The following is a 19159-nucleotide window of genomic DNA, read 5'->3' as shown; positions in this document are numbered from 1 at the left end:
TGTAGTAAAGTAACATTATAAAAAGTATAGTAGTGGTTAAAGATTTAGGAAGTGTAAAAAGAACTCTAAATTCATTGGTAACATTTTTCCTGTTCATTTCTATAGTATAACATTTCCTAGGTCAGTGACTTCTTTTGTTTTTTTTTTAAATAAAACCAGAGTAGAAAATAAATTTCTGGATATAATAAATTTCTGGATATATAAATTTCTGGATATAATTACCGATATTATATATCGGTAATATCTGTGGGAAGCCATCATATCTTCAATGAAATGATAATATGGTGGTGTTGACATATTTTAAATTTCTCTCTGGGAGTTTTAGGTAGTAATAGTGTGGCTTTCTAGATACTGCTTTTAAAAAGAACATTGCATTGGCTATATTCAGTACTTACCCACTAAAAAAAAAGCCTTTACATGGAGCAAGAATATGTCAGTTGTCCGTGCATGGGTAGAGAAAATAAAGAGAACTTAAAACTCCTCAGTGACTTGTGAGAATTGACCATAGATTTTCTTTTTAGCTCCAGTTTACCATGTCATCCATAAGTCTTTCAGAATAGCTATGATATTAGAGTACCTGAACCTAACTTGAAATAGCGCAAGAGTTAGGCAGCATAGGGGAAAATATGTTTTAAATGCTGAATTTTCCTAGAGAAAATTGTTACAGTGCTCACTTTTATTATAGCTTAAAGTATTTGTTGGGGTTTTTTTTAAATAGAGGCATTAATTTTGATTTTTATTAATCTACTTTGAAATTGATTACTTTAAAAATGTTATCAATATGCTCAGTGACTTAACATTTGGCTCCCTAAGTGAAATTCTGATTTTTATTAAGTGTTTTAGCATTCTTTGTTTAATTGATCTTTTAAAAATTTCTTTAAATTTCTAGATACACACCTGAAGAAATTGAAAAGCTCAAGGAGTAAGTTTAACTTTCTTTTTATCATTAATTCTGATAGTTGTGTTTTAATTTTTTTTAATATTTTGTGTTTTCTAAAGTTTTACTTTGAAAATGTCAAGACATTTTTGGTAGACTAGTATAATTTAATCCTGCTGTTAAGCATAGTTGACCATGTAAAGAACTTATCAAATCTATATCTGCACAGAGTAGCCATGTCCATGAGTTGTCTTCTCTTGTTAGTAACTAAATGTAATGCGTCCTTAGACCACTAATAGGGGTTACAAAAGAGATTAGATCGCCATTCTTGGTGACCTGAGGACTAAGTCTGGGGAACTTACACACCAGGATCAAAACCAGGGTTGTGCTAATGGCTTACTTTAGAATGGCGAGTTGGCAAATGCTTCACTGACTATCTGGGCTGACTCTACCTTATACAGTCTTATTTTGCAGGAAACGTAATTTTGGGACCATAAAGTATGGGTTAATGGATTATATGGATCATGAAAAAAAAACCCGAAGGCTGATCCTGTTTGTGATAATAAGGACTTGTGAAACTGTTTCAGGTGTCTGAGAAGAGCTTGTTAGGAGTGCTCAAAAGGGAAAATTCTGGGGATTGCCTGGGAAATTGTGTCAATAACCTGAGGGGAAATTTGGTCTTTTTTGAACACATATCCAAGTTACTTATTTCTTCTCTGACCCAGGAAAAAGGCAATTGCTGCCTGTTTTTTTTTCACCCACAGACAACTGTGGACCCCAAAAAAAGGCCACACTTTCAAACTTTGGCTCTCAAAGTATTGCTGCCCACAACTTCCAAACCAGTCAAATGGGAAGAAGAAGAATGAAGAATAAATGATGAAATTAGAAGGGAGAAAACAGTTGAACCAAATGCTGATTGGCAGACTCTTGTTTTAGGCTCCGGATAAAGCATGGCAATGACTGGGCAACAATAGGGGCGGCGCTAGGAAGGAGTGCCTCTTCTGTCAAAGATCGGTGCCGACTGATGAAGGACACTTGCAACACAGGTACTGTGAGTGCCACTGGTGTTTTTTGTCACCATTTGAGCTTCCTACCCCTTCAGATACTGCTTTCTCTTCTGTTCTGAAAAGAGATTTGCCATTCATTGTAGTTGAGGTTTTATTTTCTAGTGTCCTTTTTCTTCAGATAGACCCAACTAATCCTTTATTTTTGTGCTCTGTGTAGTAAGGTGATATTTTTCACAGGGACACATCTCCTCAGTTTCAAAGGTTTTATTTAGGTCTAGCATGTTTCCATTTTGTAGCAATTCAGAACTGCTCCAGTTGGGGAAGTAACTATTTTTAAGTCTAATATGTACTTTTAAGGCATATATGTAGGAAGTAATTTTAATTTAAGCCCATCTAACTATTGATCTTATGTTGGTAACAGCTTATCAACTCATATTTAATGAAAACCTTTAGTTCTAGGCAGGTCCCAACTTAGGAAGAAGCTGTGTTCCAGAGGTTTGTATGTATTTTGCTTATTTCAAATTCAAAGTACATTTTTCCATAGAAAAAACTCGTGATTGGTGTTTCAGTCCCCAGGCCAGACCACAGATGCCCAGTCAATTCGTAATGTATACAGATGTACTAACTGATGATAGATACTGTTAAACCTAACCTTTATGACCAACAAGAGTATTTAGGCTCCGCCACCAACTCTCACTTACCTTTCTGAGCCTCAGTTTCCTCTATAAAATGAAGAAGTTAGAATAGATGATTTCACAGTTCCCTTTTCAGCTCTAATTTTTTCTGAAGGATCCATAATCTATGCTCAGTCTTTTAATTAGAAAAATAGTTCTCAAGCTAGGCTTGAGCTTCCAGGGAATATAATTTTCATCCTCACCCACTACCCTGCTGAAGTGGAGTCAGGAATGTTTCCTCCTTAACCACTCCGCCAGCACTATTACCTATAAGGCACTGAAAACATAAATTCCACCAACTCTAATTCTGTAGTGAATGACAGCTTAATGAATGAAGCAGGAATGGGAGCTTTAGACCTACGATGGGACCCCAGAAGTTCATGTAAGACACTGAGGATAGAACCCCTTTTGTGAGCATAATGGAAAAACACTGTGCCATTCCCTGATTGCCAGCCTGAGGGAATGCTCTGCCTGTTAACTGCCTTGTTGCTATGCATCGTTTTGGATCAGGAGTTTTCTCTTTGGACCACGCCATGAGATGGCACTCTGAGTTTCCCCTTCCTTTTTTGCCATGCTAAAATAGGAGAGCAGGACTTTGTCTTGAATCCATGATACCCAGAACTGTGCCTAGCACATAGATATTCAGTATATATTTGTTGAATGAATGCCTGAAAGGCAAGCACATAGCCGTTTTGAAATTTTCCAGAAGTTTTCAGCTACTAGTAACAAAATGGAAACAGAGTGGAAGACATTTTTAAGAGGTTTTCTTTTTTTTTCCTGCTTTTCTGCTTAAGCTTTTCTAAGAAAAAGACTAATAGGAACATGTGATATTATTAGTGGGTTCATGGGTTCAAAAAAACTGAAATAGAAATATATGTGATTACCAGTCTCAGACTTATATTTTATCACAGTAGCTTGGAGTTGGGAAAGGAGATGGTATAAACCTAGTTTTTATTTTTACCGAAATGGGTGGGAAGCCATAGATGTTACTCTACTTGTCCCTCCTCTTTCATTCCTGTAAATAATGGTCTCTATTGAGCTTATTACTTCACGTCTGCGGAGCAAGGAATCTTAGGTGGGACTAAGAAAAAAGTATGAATGTTTGTGTCCATCAAGCCATCAATGGAACACTTCCCAGTTAGGACTTAATATAACTTGAGAAAATATAATTTTTTCTAGCTATGTTTTGAGTAGTTTTTCTTTCCTTAAAGAGTCAGTCCGTGCTTTCTATTAGGATTCTATATTTTCTTTTGTAGTACTAAGAACTTTACTGGGTTACTAACTGTCTTAGCAGATATATGCAGGATTTCCATGTTTCATTCAGAAGTAATTCTAATACTACTGCATACTTCCCATCAGTCTCTTGAAATACAGGGCTGAATCTGATTTGCAAAATAAGGAGAAGGTAGCAGTGGTAGTCTGGATGATTTCCTTCTTTCAGGGAAGTGGACAGAAGAAGAAGAAAAGAGACTTGCAGAGGTGGTTCATGAATTGACGAGCACTGAGCCAGGTGACATAGTCACACAGGGTGTGTCTTGGGCAGCTGTGGCAGAGCGGGTGGGTACTCGCTCAGAAAAGCAGTGTCGTTCTAAATGGCTCAACTACCTGAACTGGAAACAGAGTGGAGGTACTGAGTGGACCAAGGAAGATGAAATCAATCTCATCCTCAGGTTTGTGTCCTAAATCTTTTAATAACAAAAGCTGCTTAATTGCTGTGGCTATCTAGATTGGCTTTCCTCTTTTGGTTTCCATAGATGCCTAATGTCTGAAAAGCATCCTTTCCATAGAGAGCCACTGTTTAAAATCCTAAATATTTCATATTGAGCTCTTTTTTGTTTTGTTTTGTGTTTGTTCCTTTTTTAGTGGATTTAGTGCTCGTGTAAAGTACCAGATTGAAGGCGTGGAGACTGAAGTCCTCTCTATATCCACAGAACAGGTATGGCACAGGCAGCGGCAGTGCAGCTTTTCCACTGTCCCACCAATGTGCCTCAGTCCTAGCCAAGAGGGACCATGTTGAGGGTAAGAGGGCTATCAGTCTCCATGCCCTTCAATCTTTGGCTACTATGCTAAGATTGCCCAGTCTACAGTTACCCCACACCTTCAAACTGGACCAAATTAGACACTTCCATTTCATACATATCCCAAAATAGCTTTAAGATAATCCCAAGTTTATTTTTTACATTAGTTGGTTTAACCATTAAGACTCAGAAACTCAAATGAGCAAAAATACCAGCAAAAAAATAGCTGAGACACTTAAGTAGTAGAAGTTGCTTTTGTGGCTACACCCTACTGAAAATCAAGATCGTGACAGTTAAAAGTAGAAAACAAATAGACATTAAAACCCCAAATTTAGTTGTACTATTTTGTATTGATTGTGGTTTTTTGGGTTGCTGCCTGAGTATTGTTTTTATCTTTTTATCACTTTGTTTTGAGTTTTGTTTTTAATATAGTTTTTTCTAGCTAGTCATCTTTATAAATAGTTCCTTTCTAAGTAATTTTGTTTATTTTACAAATGGAAAAGCTCAGATCTAGGAAATAACATTATAACACACTATAAAACATTGTAGAACACTATACAACTAAACCTGTCCTTATCTTATTCTAACCTTTAGCTATGCCCTTTCCTTCATGGTGCTTCCTCTGGTTCTGACCATTTATGGTATGGCCCATTGGTGGTACCATTAACAAGGCTGCTACTGTGATGTTTCATAGCTCTTAGCTGTGGAAGCAGGTCTGCACTCCTGCAGTCCATCCTTTCCTATGTACCTAAACAGTAGCATCTCAGTGACACAACCTGCCATTCCCTTTATTGCCAGTGCCATCATCTGTAGTTAGAGGAGGGTTCTTATGGAGAAACAAACATCTAACAGATGCTTATTTTGTAACTTGCAGGATAGCAGAGCTTGATGTAGCTGATGAAAATGACATAAACTGGGATCTGTTAGCAGAGGGATGGAGCAGTGTCCGTTCACCACAATGGCTTCGAAGTAAATGGTGGACCATCAAAAGGCAAATTGCAAACCATAAGGATGTTTCATTCCCTGGTAATGTATTATTTGCTTCTTAAGTCCTTCCTTTGTCTTACCGTATTTAGTCCTCAAGGAATTAGAGGTTAGAAGTTCTTTGCCTCAGCTGAAGAGATATGAATCATAGTAGGCTTTTACTTCAACCTCTGCCCTATTTCTTTGGGTAACTGTCTTCCCCTGAGAAGAGTTGATATGATTTTTAATTCTCAAAGCACCAAAGATAAACTATACACATCGGGCTTCCCTGGTGGCGCAGTGGTTGAGAGTCCGCCTGACAATGCAGGGGACACGGGTTCGTGCCCCGGTCCGGGAGGATCCCACATGCCGCAGAGCGGCTGGGCCCGTGAGCCATGGCCGCTGAGCCTGAGCGTCTGGAGCCCGTGCTCCGCAACGGGAGAGGCCACAACAGTGAGAGGCCCGCGTACCGCAAAAAAAAAAAAACTATACACATCTACACACATTCTTATCCTTTCACATAAACTATGAAGAGGAAGTAAATTTTAAATGTGTATTTTCACTGTATACAAAGATGTAAGAACTTACATTTAAATCAACTTTTACGAATTGAATAATTTCAAATAACTGGGTTAGAGAAATTCTGTGGTGATTTATTTTGTAGAACAAAAGCTTGCAGATTTCTAATTTCATTTGTTATGTAAATCTAGAGATCTTAGGTTTGCTTAAGTGAGATATAGCATACTTTCCACTTCACTGTCTGCTTTGTTCTTAGACACGGAACTAAATTGTAGTCTGTATGATTTAGGTAATCAGATTCCCTCCCATTGGTCTAGTGCTCCAACTTTCATTTTTGCAAAGGAAAATTAAATGCTGAGGAATTTGGCTTGATGAAAATGTGATTTTTTTCTTTAAATACCCAGTTATAAATTTATTTTACACTTTAAAAATTATAAATTCTGGTATAACCAGGAGAGTGAATGAATACTAATGTAACATGAACCCAGCCAGATTGCAGCATTACCTGAGAGGATTGATGTAGTTTATCATGATTAGTAGAGGAGTTGGCTTTCCTGTACAAGAACTCAAGGCGGTTGCATACTGTTTGGAAAAGCTCAGCTGCTACTCTGGAGTTGTAAGTTAGACTCACAGCCAACTGATTATGTTCTTGCAGTGGCTAAAAAGTGCCCAGGGTTGGGGGAGGGAGAGTAGTAGACTATTCATTGCTGAATGAAAATAAGTTAATTAGCATTACCAATATTCTCCCTAAATAATAAGAATTTTATCAAGAAGTCCTAGGACATAGAAAATGTCTTATTTCCATGTTCCTTACAATGGCTTTTAATTCATCTTTGATGGCAAAAACAGTATCATGTTATGAATTTTTTAAATCTCTTTTGACGGATGTTTCCAAAAATTTCCAGACAGGTTGTAGTTTTAAAATATTTTTATTGTTATTTTGGTAAGATCACATATCCAGTATACAATTATTTATTCCAAATACTTTCCCTCCTTACCCCCCACCTCCCTTGCTGCTTAGATGGTGGTCTGTCGGAGAATCAATGTTCTTTTTGTCTACCCATCTCCCTTCAGTCTTGATAAAAGGTCTTAAACAGTTACATGAGAATCAAAAAAACAACCCAACGCTTTTGGAGAATAAATCAGGATCTGGAGTTCCAAACAGTAATTCCAGTTCCAGCGTACAGCATGTTCAGATCAGAGTTGCCCGCTTGGAAGACAATACAGCCATCTCTCCAAGCCCCATGACAGCCCTGCAGATTCCAGTCCAGATCACCCATGTCTGTAAGTAACCTCCAGACTCCATGCTATTTGAACTATATGATTTCGTTAATGGCTCTGACACCTTTCAGTCTTCTAGAATGTTGACAGAAATTTATCCAAGTTGAGAAATTAAAGGAGATCTAAGGCATTTTTTGTTTATTAGCTTGATTAATATTTGCACAAAGGATGAATGTGTGACAGGAAAGAATGATAACCCACTGCCCAGCCATTATAAACCATTTTAAATCATCTTACTTTCTAGGTGTTATAAAGAATTAATGGTTAATAGAAAACTACCTAAAATACAGTCAACTAAGCAAAGAAAGAGAGTCCCTAGGATGGCACATCATTTGTAGTAATTCACCAGAAGACACACAAATGAAGAATGGATTTGAAGTCAAATGTAGAAGACATGGGTTTTGGTGAGGTTGAAAAACATTTTCTTCAGAGAGTAAAGAACCAGTGTCCTACGGGAACTGTTTTGTTTACCCCTCTCTTTTCCTTAGCCTGTGACATTTTTTTTGTGCTTAATGAGATGAGAACCCAGTGATTGTTATAGGGAGAGGAAATTTATTTCCTAAGATCTAAGCCAAGTTGATCTTTCTACCTTTCCATTAGAGAGGGACAGAAAAGGAATGAGGATAAAATTCTCAGAACCATATTATTTTTCACTTTTACCTCACTTTTTTTCCCCTACATAATGTTATTTGCCTATGGAAAGGCCATTGCCAAGAGTTTATCAATCACTTGGTGTTATTCTCAATCAGGGGATTATTGGCATTTTAAGTGGGACAGTTCTTTCTTGGCAGGGATGTCCTCCTGCACACTGCGGGATGTTTAGGGTCCCCTGACCTCACCCACAAAATGCCAACCGTGCTTTCCAGTCAGTATGACAAATAAAAACACCCTACAGATTTTCATATATACTCTATGATCCCATTTGAGAATCACTGGGCCACTTATTGGCATTATTAACACTGTATTTCTGGGAATTCCATGGCGGTCCAGTGGTGAGGACTCCGTGCTCTCACTGCCCAGGGTGTGGGTTCAATCCCTGGTCAGGGAACTAAAATCCCACAAACTGCACAGCACAGCAAAAAACAAACAAACGGACCAAAAAAAACAAACAAAACCTATATTCTGATGTTTAAATTAATTATGCTTGTCTTTTTCTTAAAGTTCTAATTTAAATTTGGTTATTTGCTTTAGCTTTCTACCAGTGCAGTAAAGCATGAAGAATTTATTTTCTTTAGCCCTGCTTGTTTTGTTTTGTAGTCTTGAGGATTGCAAAGCAACTGAAATTACTAGTCCACCATAAATGTGAGAGCTACTGTTGGCTAAAAATTTTTTGTGCATGGAGAATGTTACAGTTTTCCTTGGCTATTGGGTTGACAATACTTATTGGGAAAATAGCAAACGTTTTATAAATGGTACCTTAATATCGTTCACAGCATGGCTTTTTTTTTTTTTTAAGTACTAGAATAATTTTATTTCTTCCAGCAAGAAATGTGAGTATAGTAAGAGTTTTACAACACACCCATTATTCTTGTCATTTGGGCTAAAGTCTCACGATTGTTTCTTCCTTTAGGTTAGAGGTCAGGGATTTGCAAACTTTAGGGCCAGAACAGTAAATATGAATATATTAGGCTTTGCAGGCCACATAGATCTCTATGGAATTTTCTATTTTGTTTTTAAACAGTCCTTTAAAAATGTAAAAAAAACATTCTTAGCCTTGAGCCACATTTGTCTCCAGCCATAATTTGCTTACCTTTCATTTAGGTTATTTATCTGAAATCACTTCAAATTATTCTAGGTATGATCTTAAGAATACATCACATAGTAAGAGAACTAACATGAATTCAGTGCATTTCTTTTAAACTGAGAAGCATTATAGTCAGAATATAATAAACTAACATTATACATTAAAAGTCAATTTCAAATCATTTTTCACATAGATTTACCTACAGGTGGGACTGAAAGCACCAAACGAGATTACATTTCTTCTCATTAGCCCTAGTTCTGTATAACCTTGAGCAGACAATGATCAAGTCTGAGCCTCACTGACATATCTGTAAAGAGATTATACTGTCTGATCTCTGAAGTGCTATTTAGTCTCCCTAGTACAGTCATCTGAAACTATATATATTTCATGTTTCTGATCCTCACAACAACTATATGAGGTAGACAGGGCAGATAAAGTCTCTGAACATTAGTTTGGGTTAAAGTAAGTTATTTGCCCGGGTTTACATTGCCAGAAGTGATGTCACTACAACTAAAGCCTAGTGTTACAGGACACCTGTATATTCCAGACATCTATACTTCTTACCAGAAGGTCCAGGAAAACTTATTTTATCAAGTTCCTGTCTCTTTGCAGGTTAGCCTTAGTGTATTCCTCTTACTTCCTAACAATAGAAATATTTTATTATCTATAGCAGAGGTTAGCAGATATTGTCTCTGTCACAGCTACTCAACTGCCCTTGTAATGGAAAAGCAACTGCAGAAAATACATTAACGAACAGGAATGAGTGTGTTCCTATAACACTTGATTTATAAACACTGATAGTGGGCTGGATTTGGCTGTGGGTCATGGCTGGCTGACGCGTATATCTGTGCCATCCCAGACAAGTCCATTAGATTTCTTATCTCTTATAAGAAATTTAAATGACTTTGGGTTTCCAGGCAAATTATTCAATATGAGATTGCCCTCATAATTAATTGAGTACCCTAAGAAAATTTAAATTTACGAAGTGTTTGTTTATTGTCCTTGTTCTTACCACAGCTTCAGCAGACTCCCCGGCTGCTACTGTTGACTCGGAAACAATAACACTAAACAGTGGAACACTACAGACCTTTGAGATTCTTCCAGTGAGTAACTACTTTAAAAAGCAGATATTGGCCATTTTATGCATAAGAAAGATCAGTTGGTATCAGTTTTAGAAATGTTATATAAGCAAAAGAAATGTAGAAATTAACCTGATTGTCATTAAGTGTAACTATATCCATGGCTTTGAAAGCCAAGATGGTTAGAAAACAACATAAATCAGACTTCCACTTTTATAATTCGTCTTTTTTTATCTATATATAAACCAATAATATGTTCTTTTTATAGATGAAAATGACAGTGCTAACAAGTAGGGTACATGCTATGTATTTTTATTGAGTCATAAACAAATATATACTCAAAAAGTTCATATTGGTTATTTGAGAAAAAGTTTATGGAATGAATTATTTAACAACAGTCAGTAAACACTACTAGCCCATTGGGGGATACAGGATTTAAAAGTCCTAGTCATAAATGATATAGCCACTTAGGCAAAGAATCTTGCAATCCCTAAAAAGGTTAAACATATAGTAATCATATGACCTACCAATTCTAATCTCAGGTATACCTAAGAGAAGTGAAAATATATGTCCACATAAAAACTTGTACATGAATGTTCATAATAACTAAAAGCAGAAACAACTCATATGTCCATCCGCTGATAAATGGGTAAATAAAATGTGCTGCAGCCATACAAATGATTATTTGGCAGTAAAAAAAATATGCTACCACGAGGATGAACCTTGAAAACATTATGCTAAGTGAAAGAAATTAGACACAAAATACATAGTGTACGACTCCCATTTATCTGAAACGTCAAAAATAGACAAATCTGTAGACAGAAAACAGATTAGGGGTTAACTATGCTAAGAGGTTTTGGGGAGAGATGGGGCATGACTGCTAATTTACATGTAATTCCTTGGAGGGGTGGTGATGAAAATTGAAAAGAAAAATGCCCCAGTTCTTTCCCTTCTTTCTAAAATAGGTAAACCCAGAATTATTAGCTCATTTTTCATGAAGAATATATAAAGTATATTTTATTTAAATTATGTCAAGATTTATTTGCTGTGAAGAACATAAGGGGTATTAGTGCAACAGTTTATTTATCCTATCCACAGCCAAATCTCATAGGAATGGCCCACCTAGCAAAAGGTTCTTGTTGTTGTTGTTGTTGTTGTACACGGGCCTCTCACTGTTGTGGCCTCTCCCGTTGCGGAGCACAGGCTCCAGACGCGCAGGCTCAGCGGCCATGGCTCATGGGCCCAGCCACTCCGCGGCACACGGGATCCTCCTGGACCGGGGCACAAACCCGTGTCCCCTGCATTGGCAGGCGGACTCGCAACCACTGCGCCACCAGGGAAGCCCCAAAAGGTTCTCTTTTGGATCTCCTACTAGGCCACTTGCTTAACTTAAGCCTCGGTTTCCTAATCCATTGGTCTCCAAAATAGGGATGTGTAAGAAGACCATTTGCCATAGGTAGAAAACAACTTCGCTTTTCTGCCACCTCACCCTCCCTTTCCCCCTGGCCTAATAAACAATATATACACATATATTTAGGGTATGTGTTCAGGTTTTAACTTACAGGGTCACAATCAAATACTTAGAGACTCTTATTTATAAATAAAACATGATAATAGTGCCTCAGCTTCAAAAAATTATGAGCATTAAATGTATTTAAGCATATTAAATAAAATACATGTATATGATATACATGTACATGTAAAGTATTTATTATACTGCCTGATCATATGTGATTAATAAATACAACCTTTAGGAAAACAGCTAGCTTTCACTTTTATAGAGAGGGAGGGGAAAAAGTGAGTTGAGTCCCCATTGTGTGCCAGGCACCATCACAATCATTTCTAATCCTCAACAAACCTTTCTATGAGAAGTAGTTACTGTATCTGCTTTAGCATTACAGAAACCTAGATTCAGTGAGTCAGTAGCCAGGAGAGCTGCTGTGGCCTAAGTCCACAAGACCACATCAGACTAAAGAACCCAGGCTATACGACTTTAACTTCCAGCTCTATTCTAAGTGCAAAAACTTTTCCTTCAGAGTGTTAGGATAAACCAAACTCAGATTATCACGTAGAAGCTTATGGTTGTGAAACGTGTGTTGTTGTTCAATAGTTTTGTTACACTTTCATAAAAGATCTCAAAAGATAAGCGTACTGTCAGTGAAACAGCTTTTCAATTAGAAGTTTTTTCTTTCAATGAACACTAATTGCTATTTCTATACATTTTCTCTGAACATAAAAAAATTTCCTAAAATTATACTATGAAAAAAATCTATTCAAGTAAGTAAACACTGCCATAGTGCCTTTTGGAAAATGTGAAGCTTTTTTAACTGGGAGACTGCTAGTTTTTATGTGCTACAGAGAAGGGATAAAGAGGGGAGACGAGGCATGCTGGATTACTGTGCTAGAAACAGTGGCTTATGAGACCATGTCTTGGACTGAAACAGATAGCTGAGACCAGACCATAGACATACAGGGAGTGAAGAGTAGGATCAGGCCTTTCCTCTGTTAAAGCTGCAGGCCGAGAAATGACTTACAACAGATAAATGGTCCGGGATGTTATACCCTTCATTTTATTATTTGCCCCTTCCTGATTGGTAAGTACATTTGTGGCTAGTAAATTAAAGTCCCCGTTTTGGATGTAAAGCTAGACTTAATGGGTACTAAGTGTACTTACTCAGTGGTTTGATGCACCTGTGTTGATCTTATTTTTCTTCTTCCTTCAGTCTTTCCATTTACAGCCCACTGGCACTCCAGGCACCTACCTACTTCAAACAAGCTCAAGCCAAGGTCTTCCGCTAACTCTTACTGCTAGTCCCACAGTAACCCTGGCGGCTGCCGCTCCCGCTTCTCCTGAACAGATCATCGTCCATGCTTTATCTGTATGTCACCTTACATAAATTCCTTGATTTTTCTAGTTTCTGTAGAAAAGACTCGCTAACTGATAAGTACCACCAGAGATGGACTCATGTGCCTTCAATTACAATATCTTGGGAGAGGGGGAAATAAATTTTGAGCTCCTTTCAAACACTTTAGTATCGATACCTGTTAGGGACCAGGATTAGTTGATACAAAATATAAGAGCCAATACTAATGTAGTCCATTTATTTAAACAATTCTTCCTACCACTGTTGTCCCAGGAGCAATGTTTTACACCTTCACTGGGGTACATCCCTTGTTCCCTGGGTCTCCTTACATGACATGGACTTCCGTTAGGGGAAAAGGGATATTACGAGAGCAGAGGCCCCACTGTGTAAAGAATAGGGTTCTAGAAAAACAGTGATAAGAACACTGAAGTTCCAGAGGTGAGAGAGAGGCATGAAGGGGACAATAGGGTACCACTTATAAATATCATTTGTTGTCTATAACTTTAGTCTGGTGGGTACTTTTTCATTTTGCCACTGATCGTTTTCTTTAACATTTTATAGCCAGAACATTTGTTGAACACAAGTGACAATGTCACAGTGCAGTGTCACACACCAAGAGTCATCATTCAGACAGTTGCCACAGAAGACATCACCTCTTCCATATCGCAAGCAGAACTGACAGTGGATAGTGATATTCACTCATCTGATTTTCCTGAGCCTCCAGATGCCCTAGAAGCAGACACTTTCCCAGATGAAATTCATCAGCCTAAGATTACTGTAGAGCCATCATTTAATGATGCTCATATATCCAGATTCAGTGACCAAAATAGCACAGAACTGATGAACAGTGTTATGGTCAGAACAGAAGAAGAAACCTCTGGCGCCCACCTTAAACAAGAGGACGCGCCCTCCCCTTTAACCCGGGCTTATGTCACTGAGGTAAGCTGCACTTAAGGAAATAGCCTTGAGCCTTAAACCTGCACTTTGGGAAAAGCCTAGAAATCATTTATGGAAAGATGTCCTCAGTACCTCCTGTTTTCTTTAGACACACAAAATAAAGCACAAACCCCTACCTGACCTGAAGTATCATTCAACCAGCAGTGTTGCTCTTACCACAGTTCCTCACTAAAACCTTTCCTTCTCCACCCCCTATAGACTGAGAAATGTTTGTTGGAACCCATGGAAGCATTTTCCTGAGGATGGTTTGTAACAGGTCTTTGTGGTTCAGTTTAGGAACCTCATCCCACAGTGTTACAGCTTTGTTTCTTCTATATTCAGGGTCTGTAGCTGAATTGGTTCTTTAAAATTATTTTTTGCTAGTATGTAATACATTGGGGTATGAGGTTATTACTTTTGTCCATTTTAAGACCTTAACTTTGATTTCTTTTAATTTTAACTTTAAAGTGGGATAATATTTGAAAATTAAGTCCCTTCAAGCCTAAATATGTTTGGAGAATTAAGGAAAACTAATAAGGAATATGAGACAGAATCTCATTTTTTTAATTATTATTACTTAGGATTTAGGGTCTCCTACCATAGAAGAACAAGTTGATCAAACAACAATTGATGATGAAACGATACTTATCGTTCCTTCACCACATGGCTTTATCCAGACATCTGATGTTATAGATACTGAATCTGTCTTGCCTTTGACAACACTAACAGGTACTGTAACTCCTTCGAGTGCCTGATAAATCTTAAGGTGGAAATCTGCTTGTTAAATTTTCACTTTGGTAGAAGAACACTTACTCTAAATTCTTGACATGGATTAGAGGATGTATATATTTAAGATTAACTTGAAACTTATCTCATTACAGATCCCATATTCCAACATCATCGAGAAGAATCAAACATCATTGGATCATCTCTGGGCAGTCCTGTTTCAGAAGACTCAAAAGATGTTGAGGATTTGGTAAACTGTCATTAGGTAATTCTTAGAAACAGGTAGTTCAGGCAAAGAAGCCACACTGTTAATTACAACATCTCCAAAGAAATAGGAGCAACCCCCAAGAGGCTTAATTTACCATTCCTCTGGCTTTTAAATAGCTACAGTGCTCAAGCCACATACAGTGTTGCTGCTATGACTTTTTACCTCCTTTAAATATATCATCTGAGGTCTAGTCTTATGACAGTGTAGCTGAGTGGAGCACTGGGGTCTCTCTTAACTTTAGAGATCCTAGTGATCAGTGTTACTTGTCAGCGGGGAATTTCATTCACTTTAGCTGAGAGAAGTTTAAAATCACCAAAGCTTAACTACTGTTTTAAAAGCAGTAATATTCATCTCTAAAGATCAGACATGGCACTCTATCCAGTCTCAAATAGGCCTGTTTATATTTCAGAGAAGCTACATCACCATGGTCTAGAGCTTACCAGTGACCTTCTCCACAAAGCTTATCTTCTAAGTAGTTTGAGACTTGGGGTGTGGTGGTTACTTTTGGTTTACCCATTGCTGGCAGTGGGAGCTGATTTAGGCTGGGCGAAGAGGAAAGCATTAAGAGATTAAGAAAATTCACTACAGGCTTCTTTGTTTTAATATGGATGAGAATAGGAAGACAAAATTCATGAGAAGCTAGTTTTCACCCCCTCAGAACCCACTGTCATCAGTTTACAGAGTTAGCACTTTGAAGTAAAACTAAATGGGAAAGGAAGTAAAGTTGCCTATCCTATGCCATGACCTTTTATTACATGTCTTGCTATGTAAGTTACCCAGGAAATAGTTGAGGAGAGGATCAGAGTTTGCCGTTCACTTAGTGCATTAACTGATGGGGGTTTGATATAACTTCTCCCTCTCAGGCAATTTAAAAAAACAAAATTTGCTTCTGTAATGAAAGGAAACAAATCAAGAGTCATTCCTATACCAGAGAAGGTTAAGCCAAAATTAGCCTCTAGGGCTTTAATGAATATGACCCCTATAGAAAAGTCAAAAAAAAACTTGTATAAATTATTTTATTTATTATTGTAATTAGATTTACACAATCAAAGTTGTCTTTTCACCGTCTTGTGTTTTTTGTTAACGTGAAATTGTAGTTATAAGCAAAAGTTGGTTGCCTAGGGAACAATAATTGTATATTCAGTTTAACAGAAATAAAAGAGTATTTGTCTTAAAATGCAAGATTGTTTGTTGCATAGCCTTTCACCATGCAATTACATTATAAAAAATTTTAATTTCAAAAGTGAAAATGACTTGTGCTGTTTGAGCTTTAAGGGGGAATGTTTAAGTGCAACATCAGCTCCTTAAAGAAAAAGCAAAGGATCTAGGATATGTCTCCCCTGCAAGAGGGAATTTAGATTTACAATTAACATGAAAATCATGTATCAGACTTATGCAGGAGATTGTTCAGCATACCTTATCCAGTTCTTATTCAAGTCCAAATATATAGCTTTGAAGAGACCTGGTAAGTATTTCTCCTTGGCAGACTCACTTTCCCACATCATGGAAGTACAAATTCGCACATATACATAACATGATGATAGAAAATAAGATATAGTAAATTAGGTTTCTAAATTTCGGTTCTAAGTCTCCTTGTCGATACCAGTAGATCTAAAAGAAGAAGAATTAAATAAAAGTTTAAGTAATAGCACTGGGCTGAATATTAAAAATTTAAAATACAACTAATTCTTTTCCACTGTGACCAATTTTATCCACATATACTTTTTCCCCCTGAATTTTGAGACTAATGCAGCCAGAATTTTATTCTTATTCTTTATAATTCAAGTGGTACCAACTGAGTTTCCATATCCAAGACCATACTTTATTCTTGCATTCTCAGTTAACCTTGTTCAATGTTTAAACCAAGAGTCCACAGTCATTTGGCAGGTCATCCAGGAACAGATATTTTAAATATATTTGAGTAAAACGTACAGCTCTTTTAGGTACTGGAAGGGAGGACAACTTTTTAACTTATTCAAACTGCCAACAAAACTAGGGCTTTACACGTGCATATATTTGGTTTCAACTAGATCAATGTCAGTCACTTCTGGCTTTCGGCTGGGAGTGAGAGGAGAGCATTTTCCCAAGGCTCTCAAAGTGGGATGGGCCAATTCTTTCCTCAGGAATATAGCAGAATCAGTGAGTTTGAATCTGGGAAATGTCCTCTGGTTTAACTTTAACTCAGATAAGCCCATTATTATGATTTAAACCTTATGTGAGTCAGAACAATTTAAGTGTTTACTGCTTTAATTCTGCCTCTCCTCAAGGGAAATGAAAACAACAGCCAGCTAATGAAATGACCGAACACTTGGCAAATACCCAACTGGTAGTCCACCACCATCTTTATTTCTTTACCTAAAAGAACGGCTTCTTTGTAGTAAAATTGAACATTCTTGTGACAAAGGTACAACTGTAGCCTTAGGTTTCCAGAGATTTTGGTGTTAATTACTTTCATTTGGGGAGATAAAGCTCAAAGATTAAAACAAACTAGTTCTGTAATTATTAGAAACAGAGGAGTAATGGCATTTCCCAAAGCCTGTTGGGCTTTGTATGTAGTTCTTGAAGGAAGATGAATTAAATACATCAAATCTTTGGCGACCTAAGTCTTTTTTTTGTTTGTTTGCTATCAAGGGAGCGGAGTTTCCTTTTAGGGTTACAAGGTTACAACTCTGGGATTTAGGAGATAAATAAACTCAGATTCAAAAAAAACCCTGCAATTTAACATTGAGAATTGTGACATGCTTTGGGGGAGAGGGGTGGCATATAATTAGAGACACCCTTTTATACAGATTGTCTACCAGAGCTGGGAGTTCTGCCCTAGGCACCTTCAGCCCTCAAGGATACTGAATTTAAATTCTAAATAGTACTCACAAGTATGCAGGCAGTAATACTACTCAAAGAGATGCAGACAGCAAAAAATATATTCAGCGGTTTTGGAGGTAGTTGAGGGAAAACAAAAGCACTGATCAGCGTTACCTGTATGAAGAGAAATTATGTCAGGCCTCAGGAGTAATTCCCAGACTTGGTTAGACTGGCATTTAGGCAATGTAATAGTATAAAATGCTTCACATTGTTAAATGATATCTACCACCACGTTTGCCTTCTGGAATGTTAATATTTAATAAAATATTAAAATACCTTCAATTGTGTTATTTCTTTTAGTACTTCTACTTAACCTTCCTAACCTTTTCCTCCTTTATGAGAGGAGACAAACCACCACAGAACAGTAAAACTAGCCAACCTCAAAATAACCTCTTTATCAAAGATTAGATAGCATTTAAACCTCATCCCCAGGATTAACGACTATACTGAAAAGTTCTAAACTTTTTGTTATTTTGAATACTCCAGCAAAAAAATATAACCAAAACTGTTTCTGCTTAACATGAAGAATTCTAAAAAATAGGTTTCTAATATCCTATAGTTCTGTTTCTACCTTAGATATAACATTTTACCCATTCTTTTTATTAAGAAGTCATGGAGACAAACTTCACTAAAACTTATATTTAATGAAAATGTGCCAAAGAAATGTCATTCTCAGACCGGGAAATGTAGCTTTGTTTTATTTTATTGTGATAGCACCAAGCTGTAGTACACAGGATGAAAAATTAAAATCTTTTGAAACCAAAGGATAATGAACATGCTTCAAGAACCAAATAAAAGTAAAGGCCTGAGCAGAAATGGGGAAGTTGGGTTATGTACAGAAGAGAGTTACTGGCAGCCACTGACATAGTACAGATTTACTAGGCAAACCCAGAAAACCAAGTTATTTGATTTGTGCTGTTTCACCTTCAACCAGGGGGTGAGAGTGGAAATCAATTAGCTACTCCACTTACCAAGTGCAGTTTTGTTTAAGTGTCAACAAAATTGAAAGCATTACTTTAACTATGATTGGAATATTCCACTTGCTCATGTACTGGCCCCTTCTAATTTTTTTTTTTTTTTTTTTGGAGAGTTGATTGAACCACAATATTAAGGTTTTCAAAACTTTGGCTAAGAGCCTGGGTGAGACACAAAGATACTTACTAGAATCAACAAGGATGTTAAGCTGCCAACAACTAAATTGATGATTCGATCCTGAAAGAGAAAAGAGTTTTTGAGCCATATGATAAACCCATGGCACTTTAGAAAGATACGGTGCAAAGCATTATGGTGTTTTAGAATGGAGGAACCAGGATCCTGCCCCTCTGAGCTTCACACAAACAA

At 37.2% G+C, this 19159-nt stretch overlaps 2 protein-coding genes across 6 annotated transcripts in view; one reads left to right on the top strand and one right to left on the bottom strand.

Annotated features, from left to right (window-relative positions):
• Positions 1 to 15681, top strand: part of DMTF1 (cyclin D binding myb like transcription factor 1) — a 43457-nt gene extending 27776 nt beyond the window's left edge. For all 4 annotated transcript variants that reach the window (XM_030857009.2, XM_030857011.2, XM_030857008.2 and 1 more), the window contains 10 exons: positions 890 to 922; positions 1814 to 1923; positions 4000 to 4228; positions 5451 to 5602; positions 7133 to 7342; positions 10101 to 10186; positions 12886 to 13041; positions 13588 to 13965; positions 14544 to 14691; positions 14844 to 15681. In XM_030857009.2, coding sequence (XP_030712869.1) covers positions 890 to 922; positions 1814 to 1923; positions 4000 to 4228; positions 5451 to 5602; positions 7133 to 7342; positions 10101 to 10186; positions 12886 to 13041; positions 13588 to 13965; positions 14544 to 14691; positions 14844 to 14953 — 1612 coding nt within the window. In that variant the 3' untranslated portion in view covers positions 14954 to 15681. The remainder of the gene's footprint in view (positions 1 to 889; positions 923 to 1813; positions 1924 to 3999; positions 4229 to 5450; positions 5603 to 7132; positions 7343 to 10100; positions 10187 to 12885; positions 13042 to 13587; positions 13966 to 14543; positions 14692 to 14843) is intronic.
• The window catches only part of TMEM243 (transmembrane protein 243), a 28555-nt gene continuing 18174 nt past the window's right edge, over positions 8779 to 19159 (bottom strand). For both annotated transcript variants that reach the window (XM_030857013.2, XM_030857014.3), the window contains 3 exons: positions 18980 to 19030; positions 17828 to 17932; positions 8779 to 16567 (listed from right to left, as the gene is read on the bottom strand). In XM_030857013.2, coding sequence (XP_030712873.1) covers positions 16445 to 16567; positions 17828 to 17932; positions 18980 to 19030 — 279 coding nt within the window. In that variant the 3' untranslated portion in view covers positions 8779 to 16444. The remainder of the gene's footprint in view (positions 16568 to 17827; positions 17933 to 18979; positions 19031 to 19159) is intronic.

This window comes from Globicephala melas, chromosome 9 (genome assembly GCF_963455315.2).
Source record: "Globicephala melas chromosome 9, mGloMel1.2, whole genome shotgun sequence".
NCBI classification, from domain to species: domain Eukaryota; kingdom Metazoa; phylum Chordata; class Mammalia; order Artiodactyla; family Delphinidae; genus Globicephala; species Globicephala melas.
Note: the sequence above shows the minus strand (reverse complement) of the source record. Positions and strands in the feature narration are given on the sequence as shown.